Raw genomic sequence first — 19357 nt, 5'->3', positions numbered from 1 at the left:
ACCCGGACTGGTTTCAACTTTTATTGAGGTCTCATTTGTGGGAGCCAGACCCAGGGATGATGCCAAGGTTGTAGTAATGCAGAAGTCATATTTCCATATACGAATAGCCAAAAGGTGTCATATCTTATTAAAATACTCTGGATTAGAAATAGCTGTTGGAAGTTTTTCCACTTGGTTATACTGTAAATTAAAGATGCCAAGAATCATATTCCTGGTGATACATATCTATAAGGATATGTGCTTTGCACTATTGGATACTAAGGCAGGTGATGTGAAGTCATTAGCTTCTTTATACAAGTTGCCCAGTCCTGAAAATAGTTCAGGTGCAAACTTTGTTTGCTTACACTTGGATAAAGGATTAAACCAAGAATACAATTCTTGGCATTTAGTATAATTCTTAGTATAACCAAGTGGAAAAACTTCCAACAACTATCTCTAATCCAGATTATTAAGGTGCAACACCTTTTGGCTACTCGTATATAGAAATAACTTTTGCATTACTTCAACCTTGGTATCACCTCTGGGTCTGGCTCCCACCGATGAGACCTCAATAAAACTCGAAAGCAGTCTGGGTAGTGACCCTTCCCATAATGCATAGCATTATACATGTCTGTAAGGATATGTGTTTTGCATTATGGGATAGTAAGGCATGTGATTGTGAGGTCATTAGCTTCTTTATATGATCTGTCCAGTTCTGAAAATAGTTCAGGTGGCAACTTTGTTTGCTTGCGCTTGGATAAAGGATTAAACCATGGCATCTTTAATTTCTTGGTTACTTTGTAGGCAAGTACAGTCGAAGAAACGTCAGTAATCCCAACATTTTTGAACAAGACCCCAGCTAGCGCGTAAAGTAAAAAGGTTTCTATTTAGCAACAATGCATCATGCTCAGTGGCAACAGCACATTCAGCGACACCCTTCCTCGGCAGTTGGCACATGTCTTCAACAGTTCCTCTGTTGATTTTGTGTTTGAGAAATAGGTTATTTGTGTATTTATCATTAAATATTTCACAATATTTTGTGCAACATGACCCCTATATGTCCAATCAAAAAACCTGGTGAAGAATCACAGAAAAAGATGCGAGCAATTGATCTTGAAACAAAGTTGCAAGTTATAAAGCAACATGAAACTAGTAAGCCTGTGAGCACATGACTTTTGATGGTCTCATTCTACAGTGACGACCATTTTGAAAAATAAGGATAAAATCGTAGAGGATGTGAAATGATCTGCTTCCATTAAATTTGCGATAGTGATGAAGCAACGACAAGGTCCTATTGCTGATATGGAAAAGCTACTTCCATCATAGATAGAGAGCCTGAACCAAAAGCACATGCCCCTTAGCACTATAACTGCTAAGGCACTAAGTCTCCTCAACATGTTGAAGGAGGAAGTAAGACCCAATTACGACTAAGAATTCAACACTTCTTTTGGTTGGTTCACTAGATTAAAACAGTGTTTTGTGCTGCATAATTTGAAAATGTATGGTGAACCTGCAAGTGACGATGAGAAGGCTGCCAAGGAGTTTGTGGAGAAATTGGATAAAATTATTACGGAGGAAAATTATTTGCCACAGCAAAATGCCCAAGCAGATATTCATCCACAAAAAGCTAAAATCTATGCTTGGTTTCAAAGCTCTTAAAGACCGCATTACGATTCTGTTAGGGGATAATGTGGCTGGATATAAACTGAAACCGTTTGTGATATGGCACAGTGTGAGAATCCACAAGCCTTCAAAAACATTAGGAAGCATACTTTTCCAGTTCATTATCGGAGCAATAAGAAGTCATGGATGACTCAAAAATTGTTTGTGGATGCGTTAATCAACTGTTATGCGACGAGTGAAATGGAAAGCTGTTGTGTGAAAGCAAAATGTAGAATTTAAAATTTTATTAATTCTAGATAATGATCCAGGTCTCAGTGATCTTCACCCCAAGTTTAATGTGATGTTTCTCCCTTCAAACTCTGCTTCAGGGAGTTCTTGCAGTGTTTAACGCTTATTGTCTATGGAGGACTTTTTTGCAAGCCATTTCTGCCACCTTCAGTGGCAGAAATGGCTTTCAATAAACAAAAACATTGCTGTTTTTGTTTATTGAAAACATTGCTATGGCTTGGGACGAAGTGACCTCTCAATGTATCAGTGGCATATGGAAAAAGACATTAAAAAGGTTTGTGCACGATTTCAGAAGTATAAAAAAAAAATGAAGACCTTTGTAAATTGAGTGAAGAAATAGTGGGACTAGCAAACAATCTGAATCTTGAAGTGAATGGTGATGACATAATTCAACTCATAGTAAGTGGCCCTGAAGAGTTGACCTATGAAGAATTGGTTGAACCGCAGAAATTGGATAAAATCCAATTTCTCCACACAATCCTTGGCTGCCTTCTCATTGTCACTTGCAGGTTCACCATACATTTTCACATTATGCAGCGCAAAACGCTGTTTTAATCTCGTGAACCAACCGAAAGAAGCGTTGAATTCGTAGTCGTAATTAGGTCCTGCTTCCTCCAACATGTTGCAGAAGAGGAAGAACAAAAAAAAGGAAGAGGAAAAAGAGAAACAAGAAGAGGTAGTTAAACAATTCACAGTGAAGGGCCTTGCATAAATGTTCTCTGCAGTTACAGATGTTCTCAAAATGGCTGAAGACATGAACCCCAATGTTGAATGCTACTTTTATTAAAAACGAAAGTACATGATGCATTTGCCTGCTACAAACAAATTTATGATGAAAAGAAGAGGAGGAATGAGCAAAGCACATTGGACTTTTTCATCAAAAAAACAACTGTTACACCATTAGAGCCGCAGCCTGGTCTGTCATATAGGGAAGGTAATGAAGATGTGACTGTGAAGGAAGATTTGAGTGATTATTCTCCTGTTTTATAGTGGCAGTAGCCTATAACTATGTTAGTATAGGGGGTCATGGATTTATAAGTCCATGATCCCTATAACTCTTGATTTAATGTTCCATCCTGCTAGATGGAACAGAACCCTGATGTAAGTCGAGGGATGACTGTATTTTCACTAAAGTTTTTACAGGGTAGTTCACTGTATAATCAGCTAAGGCTCGTGAGATAGGACTGACTGCTCATTACTATTTCTTTGATTTGTTTGAACAACTTATTATGCCATGTAAAACAGCCATAGGGCTTGGTCTATACTGACTGGGCTATGGAGACTCTACAGGCTGTTTTACATGGCATAATAAGTTGTTCAAACAAATCAAAGAAATAGTAATGAGCAGTCAGTCCTATCTCACGAGCCTTAGCTGATTATTTTATGGAGCATCTAGTAAAACAGCTCTTTTTCCTCAGCCTTGTATATGGTTACATTTTGTTTATGATATATTTGTAGACTGTTCCCACTCTGAGTCAGAATTACTTCATTTCCTAGAGAAAATAAATACTTAATACTTCTGTATTAAGTTCGCTATTGAATATTAATCCAACAACCAACTACCATTTTTGGATACCTTAATAATTGGTAATCCCACAGGCCATTTTGAATTTTCAGTTAATCGGAATCCAACCTTTACTAGTAGATATATTCACTTGTCCTCCTGCCATCAGTCATCACAGGGGATAAGTATTATCAAGCGTCTTGTACATAGCACTCATACAATCTGCTTTTTTTATTCCCTTTTGTTTGATGAACTGAATAAAATTAAAAGCAATCTGATGTGTGAAGGATACAAAAAAATTACCATTAAAAAATTGTGGATAATTATCATCCTTCTACCAGACTACAGTCATTAAACGAACTTCAGAACAAATAACACATATTCTTTGTAAATTTGATCTATTTGTGTCCTTCAAACCAGTTCAGAAACTGTCTACCATTACCACCTCTTTCCTTACCAGGTGTTTGCTATTTTGGACACACTGGCTGTTCTGCCTTGATTAGAATCAAAGAACATCAGGACTGTAATACACTTTTGGAATCTGACAAGTCTGGCGTTGCTTCTCAAGCTATTGACACTAGGCACAGAGTTCTTGGGAGCTAGACAAAACTTCATTTCAGCAAGTTCAGGTTTGATCGTCTTTTCCTTGAGATGTGAAACACTATGAAATCATCCAGATCTCAACCTATCTGACTAAATGCCAATCTCCAAGTCTTGGGAAGTGATCACTATTGATTTTACGGGTCGTGAGTGCATCTAATGTAAATGAATTCAAAGGAAGGTATGATAGCTGGGTTGGATAATTTACAGCTTTCCTTGACTCCCTGGAGGTCTCAGATAATAATAATAATTGTTCATAATATTTTTTTAATTAATAATTGTTTTGAATTTTTTTTTTAATCTAAGCAACTTTTTACAATTGTTCCTTTGAACTCTGGTGTAATCATACACTTCAGCTGCAACAACAGAGACACAAGCTAATAAATGCATAATTTATGACTAATTATTGTGATTCATGGTTTGAATATATTTAATGGTCTGTCTCCCTGATGTTCACATAGCATTTAATGAAATGTATCAGAATTTGAATAAAATTTTATTTTTCATTACATTTGTAAACCATGAAAGTTATTTAAATGTCTAGAGCACACGTTCCATTCAAACTATTTGTACAAATTGATGTTTGAAAAATTTAGTGCTAGAAAAAATTAATTATTGGATTTCTGAAACTACTCAGAAATGATTTTTAAATTCTCATCTCTGCATTAATTGTTATTTGTAGGCATTGTGAAATATTTTAGTGAATACAGGAAAACCTCGCTTAATGCAAATTAGATTTTTCATGATAATCAGCTCAATTGAGTGAAATGGTACTATTTCCTGCTTTTCATGGGTGATTAATCAGTTAACGCAATTTTTTTGATCACGTATGTTATGTTACACAAAATTTTTTTGTCACCAATCTGCAGTGAGCGGTAAAGCCAGAAGTCATTAAGAGACATGAAAGTGGCGCTAGTAATACAATGATTGTGCGAGACCCTTGGATACAGCAAGTCTACAGTTTGGAATATATTAAATAAGAGCAAATAATACAAAGAACAAGGAAAAGTTGCTACTGCTTCTTTAAGCATGCAGATCACCCAAATAGAAGCCATTTAATGATCAAGTGGAATGCCTTCTGTCACTCTAGATTGATGATTGTAACCAAAAAGAATACCTCTTAGTACAGTAAATATTCATGCAAAAGCTCTCAATATTTTTACCTCATTAAAAGAGACCAAATTTCAAGAAGAATGTGAAAGCTTTACTGTGAGTTTCGGATGGTTTGACCAATTTAAAAATCAAGCTGGACTTTATAACATAAGAATAACTGGGGAATCTGCTAGTGCTGATAAAGATTCTGCAGCCAAGTTTCCTGAAGAATTGCAAAGAATAATTCAGGAGGGTGATCATGACAATCAGCAAATATTCAACGTCGGCAAAACTGGTCTTTTTTGGAAGCGTATGCCAACAAAAATTTTTCTAGCTAAAACTGAAGCATCTCAACCAGAATACAAAGTATCTAAAGATTGTCTTTAGATACTTTAGATAATTGGAAAAGAACTTGGATTTAATGAACTGGATAATGAAGATGTGAGAAATTTGCTTGATTCCCGTTCAGAGCAGTTAAGCGAGAATGATCTCCTTCAACTAGAAGAATGGCATGCATATGAAGAAGAAGATAAGGAGTGCGAACAAGAAGAGAATGTTATGACTAAGAAGGTAATTGCAAAATAACTTGAGCTAGAGTTTTCAATCACATTGAGTATTCTAAAGAGATTATGTTTTATGCTGATCCTAATATGGAATGAAGCTTGGAAATCTGCTAAAATCTTGATAAAGCTATCGGCAGCTATCGCAAACATGACAAGACGAAAAAGTCTAGCACTATTCAACATGTTTACTTAATTTTTTGTAAAAAAAAGTAGCTCAATCAAATGTTAGACATTAAATAAAAATTTAAGCTATTGATTTTTATCCTCTAATATAGCTTATACAGCAATTTTTTTTCCAAATTTACACTAACTGATGGATGAATTATAATTATCCCTATTGTTTATTGTATTCACGTAATGCGACTTTGCTTAGTGCACATTTATGGATTAATTAATCGCCTTACGAGGTTTTCCTGTATTTTCATATGTGAACATTCAAAGAGATAGATAACATTTAGTACTACCCCAAACTGGATAAGTATTTATTACTTCTAGACAGGTGTTTCCTATAAAGAAAATAGATTTTAAGCATATGACTTACCTTATCCTAAAATTATGGTTACAAAAGCCAATCTGAGTAGGTCATGGTGTTAGCTTGTAAGTACTGCATAGTAAAGTTGATTAAATTTTTTCTAATTACTCCACTCTAAATTTTTTAATTTATTGTTAATTCAGTATTAGATATTTTTGATATGCTTGGTCTATTGCCTTCTTAGAACAAAATATTTTTTCTTCTCTAGTTATTTTCATAGATACTGTTGTAGTTTGCAGATACCAATAATAATAATACTGTTTCCTCTTACAACACTAAAGTCTGGTACTTGGTTGATGTTGCAGAAATTTGAAGAGAATTCCTACTAAAAAAATCTTGTATTTTAAATTGCAGCAGTTATGTATTTTATGCTGGGTATACTTGTGCAAAAGTTAAAGCCAGATAGAATGGCATCCAAGTATAATTTCAGAAAAGTAACTACTGGGTGTTACTTTTTCTACACATTACGTTCATAGGTGATATAATAACGAGTAGGTAATAATATAAACAGTAGAAGTATTTGTCAAGGTATAATTTATATATATATATTTTAGAAAAAGGTAAAATGTATAGATTTCATTTCTTTCTAATGTAATGTTTCTCTTTATAGTTCTATGGGTACTTATCGCAACAACAGAATATGATGCAAGACTATATACGAACATCCACTTATCAGAGGGCGATTTTATCTAATCTAGAAGACTTCAGAGATAAGGTATAATCTGTGTGTGTGTGTGTGTGTGTGTGTGTGTGAATTCTCTATCAATAAGTGCATTAGCATCTAGCTAACAGATTAAATAATTGAAATGCTTCTTAAAATAATCAGTTCTTGTCTAAAACCTGCATTTTTGTGTTTATTTTTTAGTTTAACATACCAAAATTTATCTTAATGATAAGCATTTTAGAAATAAAGGATATTAAATTCTAATATTAAATAAATACAGATGTCATTTATTTCTGTCCTTGGAGATTCACCGGAAAGCCCTGAAGAAAATGTTGATTCAGCAAGAGAGTCATGTAGTGAAGTTGTCTGCAAGGATAGAAAACTCAGAACTCCGTGGTAGACACAGGAAGTTAAAGAAGCATTGAAGGAAAAGAAGAAAGCATATCAAAAGTTCATGACGAATAAGTCAGCTTGTGCTCTTTTGAATACAGAAAATATGGGAAGACTTTGATAAGAACATAGAAAATAAATATCAAGAAAGTGGCAAGATATTCTGGAGGTTGTTGAATAAGTTCAGAAATGGAGGAAAGAGTACTGTAAAATGAATTCAAGTTGACATGAAAACCAGAGAAAAAGATATCCTTGATGTATGGAGTAATTACTTTGAAAAATGCAAAATGAAACACAGTGACAGCACAGTGGTAACAAAAACTCAACAAGCAATCAATCATGAATATATATATATATACATACTTGAAGTAGTAAAAGCTATCAAAAGTTTGAAATGTGGAAAGGCAACTGGAGTAGATTATAGGAAGGGGTCTGAAAAGTTCTCGGCTTCGACCATAGATAGCAACACTATTGGCGAGATTTTTTTTTCCCTAAGTTGGTACATCTATCATAAGTATCCATGTGAAATTGCAAGTCATTCTATCAAGTAGTTTGTTTTATACATCTGTCTGAACCAAAAGTGTTGTCTCTATCCCTTGAAATGGATAAAATTGAGTATCGTGCGGTTATAAAATTCTTTGTAAAAGAAGGTTTAATGCCAAAAGAAATGCATTCGAAGTTCATAAAAGTTTATGGGCACTCTTCTCCTTCGTTTTCGACAATTAAGAAATGAGCTGCCGAGTTTAAATGTGGCCATACCAGCCTTGAAGCTGATCCATGTGAAGGACGTCCAAAAATTGTAACAACACCAGAAATCATTGATCAAGTGCACGATATGGTATTGGATGACCAGCGAGTCAAAGTACTTGAAATTGCTGAGAATATATACATTTCAAAAGAACTTGTGGGATATATTTTGCGTGAAGAATTGCAAATGAAAAAGCTTTGCACAAGATGGGTGTGGCGCTTACTCACAGCAGATCAAAAAACGCACTTGCATGAAAATCTCTGAACAGTGCTTGGAGCGTTTTAACAAGAATAAAACTGATTTTGTGTGTCGATTTATTGCTATGGATGAAACGGATTCACCAAAACACACCAGAATCCAAATAGCAGGCAAAACAGTGGACAGAAGCCACTCGTTCACCTCCAAAGACAGTCGGTTCCATCAGCAGGAAAGGTCATCACATTGTTGGGATTGGGAATGAATTTGGGATGCTAAATTCATCTCGCCTACTCCCCGTATACGGGAATAAAAAAAAAAAAAAAAAAAAAAAAAAAAAAAAAAAAAAAAAAAAAAGGTGTTAGCTGAAATTCATTTTGTTTATTTATTATCTTGAAAAGGGTAAAACAATAACCGGGGAATATTATTCCAATTTTTTAACCAGACTAGACGAAAAAATTCATGAGAAAAGACCCGATTTGCAGAAGAAAAAAAACATCTTTCATCAGGATAATGCACCTGACCACAAAGGTGTTTTGGCAATGGGAAAATTAAGGGATCCGCACTATGAATTGTTGGAACATCTACCCTATTCCCCAGATTTGTGTCCCTCTGACTTCTGTCTTTTCCCGAAACTAAAACTCTTCCTTGCTGGTCAGTGTTTTTTCTTTGAATCAAGAGGTGATTATAGCTGTAGAGGGGTATTTTGCAGATCTTACTGAGAACTACTACAGGGATAGGGTAATGGCACATTAGCATCACTGGAATAAATGTCTTAAGGGAGATTATGTTGAAAAATAAAAATAATTTTGAAATTATAAATTTGTTTTTTCATTGGTAGGCTCAGAATGTTTCAGACCACCCTCATATTTGACCAGAAATGCTCAAATATGGAGGTATTAAAGTCTAACAGTGGTTGCACTGTATAGTTCAGAAGGCCTGGACAGAGGGATGAATTCCAGATGATTAGAGTAAAGCTTTCATAGTACCCATATATAACAAGGGAAATAAAACAATATGAGAATTACAGAGGTATTTCCCTACTCAGTGTTCTTGGTAAGATTTATGCAAGTATACTTGAGAAAAGGTTGAGGAGTGTGGAGGAGAAGCTGGATTCAGGTCAAATAAAGGCTATCAGAATCTGATTTTCGCTTCATGACAGATAGTTGAGAAATCATGGGAATATAACAAGGACTTGTTTAAGTTTCGTAGAACTGCAAAAGCCATATGACAAGCCGTCGAGAGTAAAGCTATTCAAAACGCTACAGTTATGGTGTCAATGAGGCATTATGTCAAGTAATACTTAGTCTTTATTTGAGTTGTGAGTCAGCAGTTAGAATTGAAGAAAGTACAGGAAGATGGTTTGATGTTAAATCTGGTGTCAGACAAGGATGTGCATTATCTCCTCTCTTATTCATTATCTGTATAGATCATATTATGAAGGAAAGCAGTATTAAACCTGATATCAAAATTGGAGATGTTAATCTTGGCTCTTTACTTTATGCAGATGATGTTATTCTTTTAAATAAATCCAGTACAAGTTTGCAAGATTTCCTGAATGAATTGAATGACTGTTGTAATAGATTTGGTATGTTCAGCAATAACAAGACAAACACAATGAAAATAGGCAGAAGCAATGAAAATATCAACTGCATTGTGAATGGAGAACCTATAGAAGAAGTAAAACATTTAGCTAAAGCACAATTTTTAGTGAAGATGGTAAATTAAATATGGAAGTAGACAACAGAATCAACAAAGCTGGTATGGTAGGAAGTCAAATGAATTAATTTATATGGAATAAGAGAGAAATTAGTCAAATCATTAATTAGCTATATACAAGACAGTGTTCAAGCCAATTTTAACTTATGGATCTGAGAGCTGGGTTAGAAATAAAACACTTGACCAAAGACTAGAGACCACAGATATGAGAGTCCTGAGAAAGATTAGGGGTGCGAACAGATGGCATCAATGGCAATATCATTTTAAAAATGAGGATATTAGGAAAATACTTGACATTATTAGAATCCAGGAATGTGTTAGCAGAGCTAATCTCAGGTGGTATGGTCACTTAAACAGAATGGGAGAGGAAAGATTAGCAAGTGTTCTCTGCCAGGTTGGCAGGAAAAAGACCCAGAGGAAGACCAAGATATAGGTGGATGGATACAGTAAAAAGTGCCTTAGAAGACTGAAATATAAGATCTGATAATTATATAAATTAAGTGGATATTGAATCCAACATTATTTCCACGCCAAATATATAGAAACTACAAGAGTTTTGCGTGGAATATAGAAACTATAAAAGTTTTAGCAGATCCAATCATAAGCAACCTTTCAGGACAGGGGCAACTCATGGCAAAGGTGGAGTAAGTTCTGATCACTTTCCTTAGTATTCTCCATAATGCAAAGCACATCTCCTTGCAGACATGTATGATGCTATGCATTATGGCAGTGTTTCTCAAATTTCCGATATCCACGTCCCCCTTCTTAAATTTTCATTATTACCAAGTACCCGCTTATCAAAATAATAATAAATAAATGAATTAAAAGTATATTTCATTGTAAATGTCTATTTTATTTGGATTTAGATGTACATCTAAACAAAAAATTATGATTTATTTTTAATAGAACAAAATTTATAAAGTTTTGTTTAATTTAAATAATTTATCATTAATGAGAGGGATAAAATATCAACGTTTTCTTGTTGCTTACATCTACTTGTATTTGCGGGGATTTTTGGAAACTAAAGTTTTCAGAAAAAAACTGAAAATGAGAATGACTCACTAAGAGGCTCCTATTCACCATCACTACTTCTGGCCTCGAGTGCAGTTTCCTTGTGTGCATTGTCAAAGTCCTCTACCTAAATAGCGTCATCTTTATCCCATTATTTCAAGCAGTAATTTACAAAACTTGAGATACGTAATGAACAATCCTTCACAAATGAGTAATGAGAAGTGAAAGCAGAGCGCGAAACAGACAGCAATGGAAGGCCAGTAGAGATTGAACAGCTATAAAGATGTGCATTTATTGGTGCGGTATTGACAAACGATCGCACAACGCAATCCTATCATAATATCCTGTACATCCTTTGAAGGTACATGTTAGGAATTTGATGATGCTATAATATCCTGTACATCCTTTGAAGGTACATGTCAGGAATTTGATGATGCAAAGACAAAAGCAAGTTGACAATTGAGTTGGCTCTCATTTCAACAATTGAGTTGAAATGCTAATTCTCTTCAACCGAATTCCATAATATCTGAAACATTCACTATATATTTCTTAGTTTTAACACGTTCACGATGGGGTGATGTCAAACAAAACGATATGTTGCCAGTGCAACATATGGTTTTGCTTGAGTCTATACAGTAGTTTCTGTGGGAAGGGACATGTGATTCATTAATTGCTGTTTTTATTCCAGTTGTCTCTAATTGCACTATTTGTTGAGAAATATATTACACAGCCTGCAAATGTGTCTGTACCTTATTCAGGAAAATAACAAAAACAGGCTATAATAGCCGAATTTATAATAAAAGTAATTGTTTTTCGTGTGTCTGCAGTATAGTAGCTGTTGTGGAGGGAGTGTTGTTTACCACAGGGAGTGAGTGTGGGGGGGGGGGGGGGTGGGGGGGGGGGGGGGTGGGGGGGGGGGGGGGTGGGGGGGGGGGGGGGTGGGGGGGGGGGGGGGTGGGGGGGGGGGGGGGTGGGGGGGGGGGGGGGTGGGGGGGGGGGGGGGTGGGGGGGGGGGGGGGTGGGGGGGGGGGGGGGTGGGGGGGGGGGGGGGTGGGGGGGGGGGGGGGTGGGGGGGGGGGGGGGTGGGGGGGGGGGGGGGTGGGGGGGGGGGGGGGTGGGGGGGGGGGGGGGTGGGGGGGGGGGGGGGTGGGGGGGGGGGGGGGTGGGGGGGGGGGGGGGTGGGGGGGGGGGGGGGTGGGGGGGGGGGGGGGTGGGGGGGGGGGGGGGTGGGGGGGGGGGGGGGTGGGGGGGGGGGGGGGTGGGGGGGGGGGGGGGTGGGGGGGGGGGGGGGTGGGGGGGGGGGGGGGTGGGGGGGGGGGGGGGTGGGGGGGGGGGGGGGTGGGGGGGGGGGGGGGTGGGGGGGGGGGGGGGTGGAGCATCGACACTCATCTGCCCGACCCTCCTCCTTTATCCAGGCTTGGGACTGGCATGAGACCCTTAAGGATCCCATGAGTTTAAAGTCTCTTGCCAACTTTTATTTAGAACATCTAGAAGAAGTCCTGTTAGTTCACATTTTTTTTTTTTTTGTTAAATTTCCTATATTAGTCTAATGTTATTTAAGATTATTATATGAATTTCTGAATTAATATCTTTAATTATGACTTTAAAAATGTTTACTCTTCTAATACTTAGCGATATGACATCATGCGGCTTGTTCTATGTGTGAATGATCAATTGTTCATATTCCACTTTTTTTTTTTTTAAAAAAAACTATTCCTATGTAGCCACTGAAGATGGTCTGTAATATTCAGACCGAAATATTTGGCAAATTAAACATTATTCTTGTGTTAACGTGTATATATTTCTAGATTCTTATTATCTTTACCTTAGTTCTCTAGAAAAGTACCAAAACTGTTCAGGAAATTAGCAAAGCATTAAATATATATTAAATTCCAAAATAATTGCAAAAATAGTATCAACACATTCAAACTAGTTTTGCAAGGGCCAAAAACAGGAAACCTTTTGGTCTAGTCAAATCTATTGTTCTAACTTTTGTCCAATTCTGCTTCTGCCTCTTTAACAGTATGGTATTTCTATTGCATTGTTATCTGCAGAAAAGCCATTTTTTCTCTAATTCTTGCACCAGCAATCTTAATACCGTTCCATATTCACAATATTCATTGACCCTCCCCCCCCCCCTTTGATTTTTTTCTTTTTTTTCTCAGTAAGAGTTCAAAAGAATCGTATTTGCATGTGAGATCTCCAAATGGCTTTGAAGATTTATTTTCCATGGTTGACTCTTGTCTTGTGCTTTCTCATCTTGGGATCAGTAACTTGCAGTGTTTCTTTTCATAAGCATAATACAGGCAATGTGTCCACATCATCTGCATTATTCTCTTTCTCTTTCAATCTGTCATTATTTTATCTCTAAATGACACTGTTACCCTCTCTAAAAATTGCAAATCTGTTCAACCATAGAATTATTCCCCTTGCATTTGTGGTGACTCTTCCTAAGTGCTTTCTAAAAATCTTCCCTTTGAACTTACGAAGGAATTCAATTAATAAGTCTTTGAATCCAGTGGTAAAAAGTGTCTTTTTTTTCTCTTTAGTTTTTGGCCCATCCATGATGCAGATGTACTATATGTTGAAGTCTTTCATGTGTAGGATTATTTAAAAAAAAAAAAAAAAAGTATTTCTGGGACTTCTGTTGAAGTACTTGCTTTCGCATGCTTACCTTTTGTGTGTTTTTGTTTATATTCATTATGATTGCTTTATTTCCAAGACTGCTTCTTGATTTTTTTGATTTGTTGACACCATGATTTTCCCATCCTTGAAAACAGCTTCACAGCAAGACAAAGCAAATTCCACAATTCTTTAGCTATGTGCTAAGTAAAAGTAAGAATGCTTATGGAAAGATACTTTAATGAAAATTGATGATAGGAAGGTGACAGAGGAAGAAGAATATAGTAGAAATACTGAGTAATCACTATGCAGGATATTTGTATGAGAATAGATGTAGATGAAATTTCACTGAAGACTGCTGCTCTGCTTACTGGAGACCTGAAAACATGGCTTAAAAATTCCATGTTTGATCTCTAGAATAGGGTTTTTGATTATGTAAAAAAAAAATATAAAAAAATTAAATAAATCTCTTAGCCCACCCAGGAATCAGTATGAGAATAGAGTTAGATGAACATAGGCAAGTGATGATTTCCAATCACTTATATAAAAAAAATAATACTGATACGGAGGTGAAAATTCCTTAGCCTGCCAGGGTACTGGTGTACTACACTGGTTTCTATAAATTAAGGAACAAAGAAAAATTGCAATAACTTAGGGGTGGAGGATATCTGAGTCAGGTACATTATATAAAAAGTGATGCTGGGTCTGGTTATCACATACAAGTGAGTGGTGCTGTCAGTGGTATATGTGCGAATGAGCCATAGCATAAAATTGGGCATTTTGTATTGGTTTTCCATTCTGTAGTGAGAACAAAACATTTTGTGATAGCAAAATTCTTGCATATAACTGCAAGACATCATTTAACGAGTGAATTCAGGTGGTGAGGCATTTTAAGACTAGAGGCTGGTCAAAATCAGGCAGTGGGAGCCAGTTGGGTGCATGTGAATCGTTCTGTGGTTCACTGATTGTGGAACCATTTCCAACAGTCACAAATAGCATCCCAGAGATACATTGATGGAAGGCTACAACTACAGTGGGTGACCGACATCTCCGATTATCTGCTTGCCAAAACAGGAGTGCTACCTCGAATGAACTACAATCTGACTTTGCATTAGCTACAGGAACATTGATATCTTCTTTCAGTGTGTACAGATGGCCTCACGAGGTGACCTGTATGTTAAGTAGTTCGTAATCTGCATGCCCATATCCACACACCACAAGAGAGAGAAGGATTATGTCAATGTTACTTTCTTCATATTTGTGCTGAAGTTATCCTTGAAGCATTTCTTTTGTTTTCCTTTTGCTGTTTGGTCTTTCTTTGGTTCTGAAACGATGATCTGTTTGAGTCAGTTATTTGATATCCATTGAAATTAATGATGGATTGTCATGTAGTTAGCTTTATTCAGAACACTTCTTAATATATCTATATTTCTACTGAATTTTGAGGATTCTCTGAAGATCATGTTGATATTTTTCCAGGTTTTCAAGACCTGCACTATGTAGTAACCACGCAGCCTGTGGTTATGAAAGTTGATTGCAGTTCATTTTCTCAAACGTCTAAATACTGTCATTTCAAATGACACCAATATCAATTTGTTTACCTGGGTTATGCCATCCATCTGAATGACTGGAGTATTTATGTATTTTTGATGTTTCCAGTTAGGCCGATTCAATTATAACCATTTGAAATTGGTTATAATTGAATCGGCAGTCTTTGAAATTGTCAGCAACTTTGAACTTTAGTTTGAGAATAAGAGAAAATTGCGTTATCTTTGGTAGACTGGAGTTCCACAAATTCTACCCCCCACCCACCCACCTCACCCCTTCAGTAGCCATTGATTGTCATGCTTGTTTGATGTTGCCATATAGCAGTGGTATTCAACCTTTTTTACTACGCAAGCTACTTTTCTATAAGTTATTCGGCGATCTACTCTCTTATATAGATCACGTTCCCCCAACCTGATATCTGATTACGCACAAATAAACAACTAAAAATAAATACACACCTAAAAACTTTATTCGTGTATTTAAAAATGTATTTATCACTTTTAATTATTTTAATACAACAAAAAAAAAAAACCAAATATATTAGAATAAAATATTTATTTCTCTGTTTTGGAAAACAAAAGTTAGAAAAAACGACAGATTGATTACAAACTCACAAGTTACAGGAAATGCTGGTTGATTTAAAAAAAAAAAAAAAAAAGTTAATGTGAAATTTGGCATTGTTTGGACCTCGCAATATTTTCATAGTCAAGTTAATATGAAGAAGTGGCCAATCGCAGACAATCATCCAAATGATCATTTGTAATTTGGTTTCTTAATTGATTTTTTATGATGGTCATATTTGAAAAAGTGGATTCTGACAAGTATGTCGATCCGAAATACGATAGAATTTTTCGCGCAATATCAGTTAATATTGGGAATTTTTCATGTGCCTACTTCCAAATGACTTCATTGTTTATTGATTTTAAATGTAAAACTATTCTGAATGTTTATTATCTCAAGTTCTACTTCAGCTTGGTTTCTATCAAACAGCCCACGAATTTTATTTGAAATTTCTGTGATGTTCAAGTTTTCTTGAAATTGATTATTGATAAAAGATACTATCATTTCAGTTTTATTAAAATCTTTAAATCTTGAATTTATTTCTTCCTCAACTAATTCTATTTCACGAATAAATTCTTTTAAATCATAGCGAAGCATTTCTTGATTTTGTTGAAAATATTTTAATAAATATGGGAGATGTCTAAATTCGCGGTCATTTATATTTTTCTTTAATAAAAGTAAGTATTGTTGGAAAGTTTTTATTGAACTTAACATGTCAATTAAATTTTTATCTCTACCGTGTAACTCTAAATATAAATTGCTTAATTTTGTACAGAAATCTACTAAAAACAATAAGTGTAACAACCATCTTTTATCACTCAATTGTGGATAAATATCTCCTTTTTCATCAAGAAAATATTTTATGTCGTTAATTAATACAAGAAATCTTTCTAAAAATTGATTCTGCTGAGCCAGCAAACATTATTGTACAACAGAAGTTTCCTATCTGCCTGTAATTTAAATAACCGCCATTGTAGAGCTTTTGAATTACAATTTTAAATGTAATATCCAAAACATCTTTTGTGTTTAATCTCTTACTACACAGTACTTGTTGGTGAATAATGCAGTGGTACGTTAAAAAATCTGGACATTTGTCATAATTTTTACATAATGAAATGAAGCCTGATTTATTACCTATCATTGCAGGAGCACCATCAGTAGTAATAGACACAACTTTTTTCATGCCAAAAAAACTATCGGCATGAAACTCTAGGATTCGATGGATTTCGACCCGAGTTTCGTACCCGGCTGTACAATAATACTGGGATTTACTATCTCCCTTAAACTTAACTTATGTGGCCAGTAAAATAGCCTTTTGGCTTGTTATAGTAGTAATAACAATATATAAGTACACCATTTGAGCAATTTGTTAGTAGAGGTATTTGTAAGTTCAGTTCACTTAAAACCTTGATATTCCAGGTCTACCTACTCACTGATGAGACCTCAAAAAGGGTTTGAAACTGGTCTAAGTAGTGACCTCTTCTCATAATGTAAAACAGTAATACATCTCCTAGGAGCTGCGTTTTACATTGAGAGAATATTAAGGACAGTGACGGAGCTTGCTGCACCTTTGCTCCGAGTTGCCCTGGTGTTGTACTTCCCAAGTGATTACTTACACCTGGGCTCGCCGATAGTTTTTTTCGGCATGAAACTCTAGGATTTGATGGATTTCGATCCGAGTTTCATACCCGGCTGTACAATAATACAGGGATTTACTATCTCCCTTAAACTTAACTTATGTCTCCGGTAAAATAGCCTTTTGGCTTTTTACTTGTTACTGATATTGGCCTGAGATATGAATTCAAATTACCACTCATATAACTGAACCTAAGCGGGGGGGATATAGAAGTATAGTAGAGATTTATGAGCCACGACTGCATACTAAGTTTGATATAGGTGAATTGAATCAGATTAAATGATATATGCACGTAAACACAAGAAAGATATTTAATTAACCAAATATTTCGGTCTGGAAATAGCAGACCATCCTCAGTGGTATTACAAGAACAGTTTAAAAAAAAAAAAAAATACAAGCTAGAATACTAACAATAGATCATTAAAAATAGAACACAGCGTGTGATGTTATATCACTAAGTATTAAGTATAAAACGGAATATTTTGAAGTAGAGACATGATTGGAAAAAAAAAAATTAATGAGTAATCTTGATTAGACTTTCCCAGATTTTTGATATAGATATACAGTCATTATGATTCAGGTTGGGATGATGGAGCAAGGCCTCCACACTTTCCTTGAACAAACGTTCGAACCTGTAACGGGATCTATGTAAGAGGCGAGTCCTGGACCAAAAGATGCTGTGTTCGGTTTCAATCCCATGTTGAGCCAATCCAGACTTTTCAGGGTTGTTGTGAAGAATGGAGGATTGATGTTCTTGGATTCTTTTTTCAAGAGAACGTCCAGTCTGTCCAAAATAAGAGAGATCACAGTTGCAAGGAATTTGATAAACTCCAGGAAGAGATAAAGTTGAGCATTTGTCTTTAGGAGAAGGAAAATGAGAAGACAATTTGTTAATAGGTGAATACGTAGTTGTTAAATCATATTTCTTTAAAATTCTTGCGATAGGTTCTGAAATACTGCAGATATAAGGAATAGGCACTCGACGTATTGAAACTTTTTTGTTTTGTGGAGGATTATAAGAATTGAGAAGATGTTGAGTACTTTTTTTAGAAAAGCCATCGAGTTTCATGTGTTGTTGGATAGTAGAAAGTTCTTTCTGTAGAAAATTAGAAGTAGAACAATTAGTTTTGGCTCTTCTGATTAGACATTTTATGATTCCTGTTTTTTGACGAGGATGATGTGCAGATTCTTTAAGAATATAACGACCTGTGAACGTTGGTTTTCTGTAAACTGTAGTTGTAAGAATATTTGAAGGTGATCGGATGAGGAGAACGTCTAAAAAAGATAACTGGTTGTTTTCTTCTATTTCCATAGTAAACTTTATACGATGATGCAAGGAATTAATACTGTTTAAAAAAGAAGGTAAAGAGTTTTTGCTGTGAGGCCAAATAGTAAAGATGTCATCTATATATCTTACCCAAAAAGATGGTTGAGGGAAAATAGATGAGAAGAGGACTTTTTCTAAATGTTCTAAATAAAAGTTAGCTAAAGCAGGAGAAAGTGGACTTCCCATGGCCGTTCCTTCTACTTGGCTGTAAAATTTATTTTGACATAGGAAATATCCAGAATGTATTACGAAATCGAATAGTTTTATAATGTCTTGAGGAAAGATGTCAGCAAGTAATTTTAAAGATTTCTAGACCACTATTTCCAGACAGAAATATTTGGTTAATTAAATATCTTTCTTGTGTTTACGTGCATATATCATTCAGTCTTATGTCACAAGTATCCTTAAAACAGCTGAATCAGATTATATATGAGTATAAGTGTTAGAACTTTCACCGCTGTATATTATTCTGAGAAGGTCTCCTTGGATAAGAGTCTCATCTATCCTAGGATATTGGCTGGCGCAGCTTTAAAAACTAAATGTGCCAATATTTGATCAGGAGACGGTCTCAGATAATAGAATTAAGGGTTTAGTTCCTAACTAAGATAAAGCCTCTAATAATAATAATATTATTATTATTCCTGATACCTCCAAGGAGTCTGTAGACTCATCGCGGGAGGACACTTACAACTGTCTCAACCACTACACCGAACCTCTACTACGAATCAATGCCATCTACCGCCAACCTTCGCCAC

At 35.8% G+C, this 19357-nt stretch overlaps 1 protein-coding gene across 1 annotated transcript in view; it reads left to right on the top strand.

The window, feature by feature from the left end:
- The window catches only part of Art4 (arginine methyltransferase 4), a 327729-nt gene that overhangs the window by 79664 nt on the left and 228708 nt on the right, over window positions 1-19357 (top strand). The window contains 1 exon segment of the mRNA XM_090414215.1: window positions 6792-6896. Coding sequence (XP_090270341.1) covers window positions 6792-6896 — 105 coding nt within the window.

The sequence above is a fragment of the Typopeltis vanoorti genome, chromosome 25, assembly GCF_054136105.1.
Source record: "Typopeltis vanoorti isolate ZY-2024b chromosome 25, IOZ_Tvanoo_1.0, whole genome shotgun sequence".
Taxonomy (NCBI): domain Eukaryota; kingdom Metazoa; phylum Arthropoda; class Arachnida; order Uropygi; family Thelyphonidae; genus Typopeltis; species Typopeltis vanoorti.
This window is presented reverse-complemented; position numbering and strand designations above follow the sequence as displayed.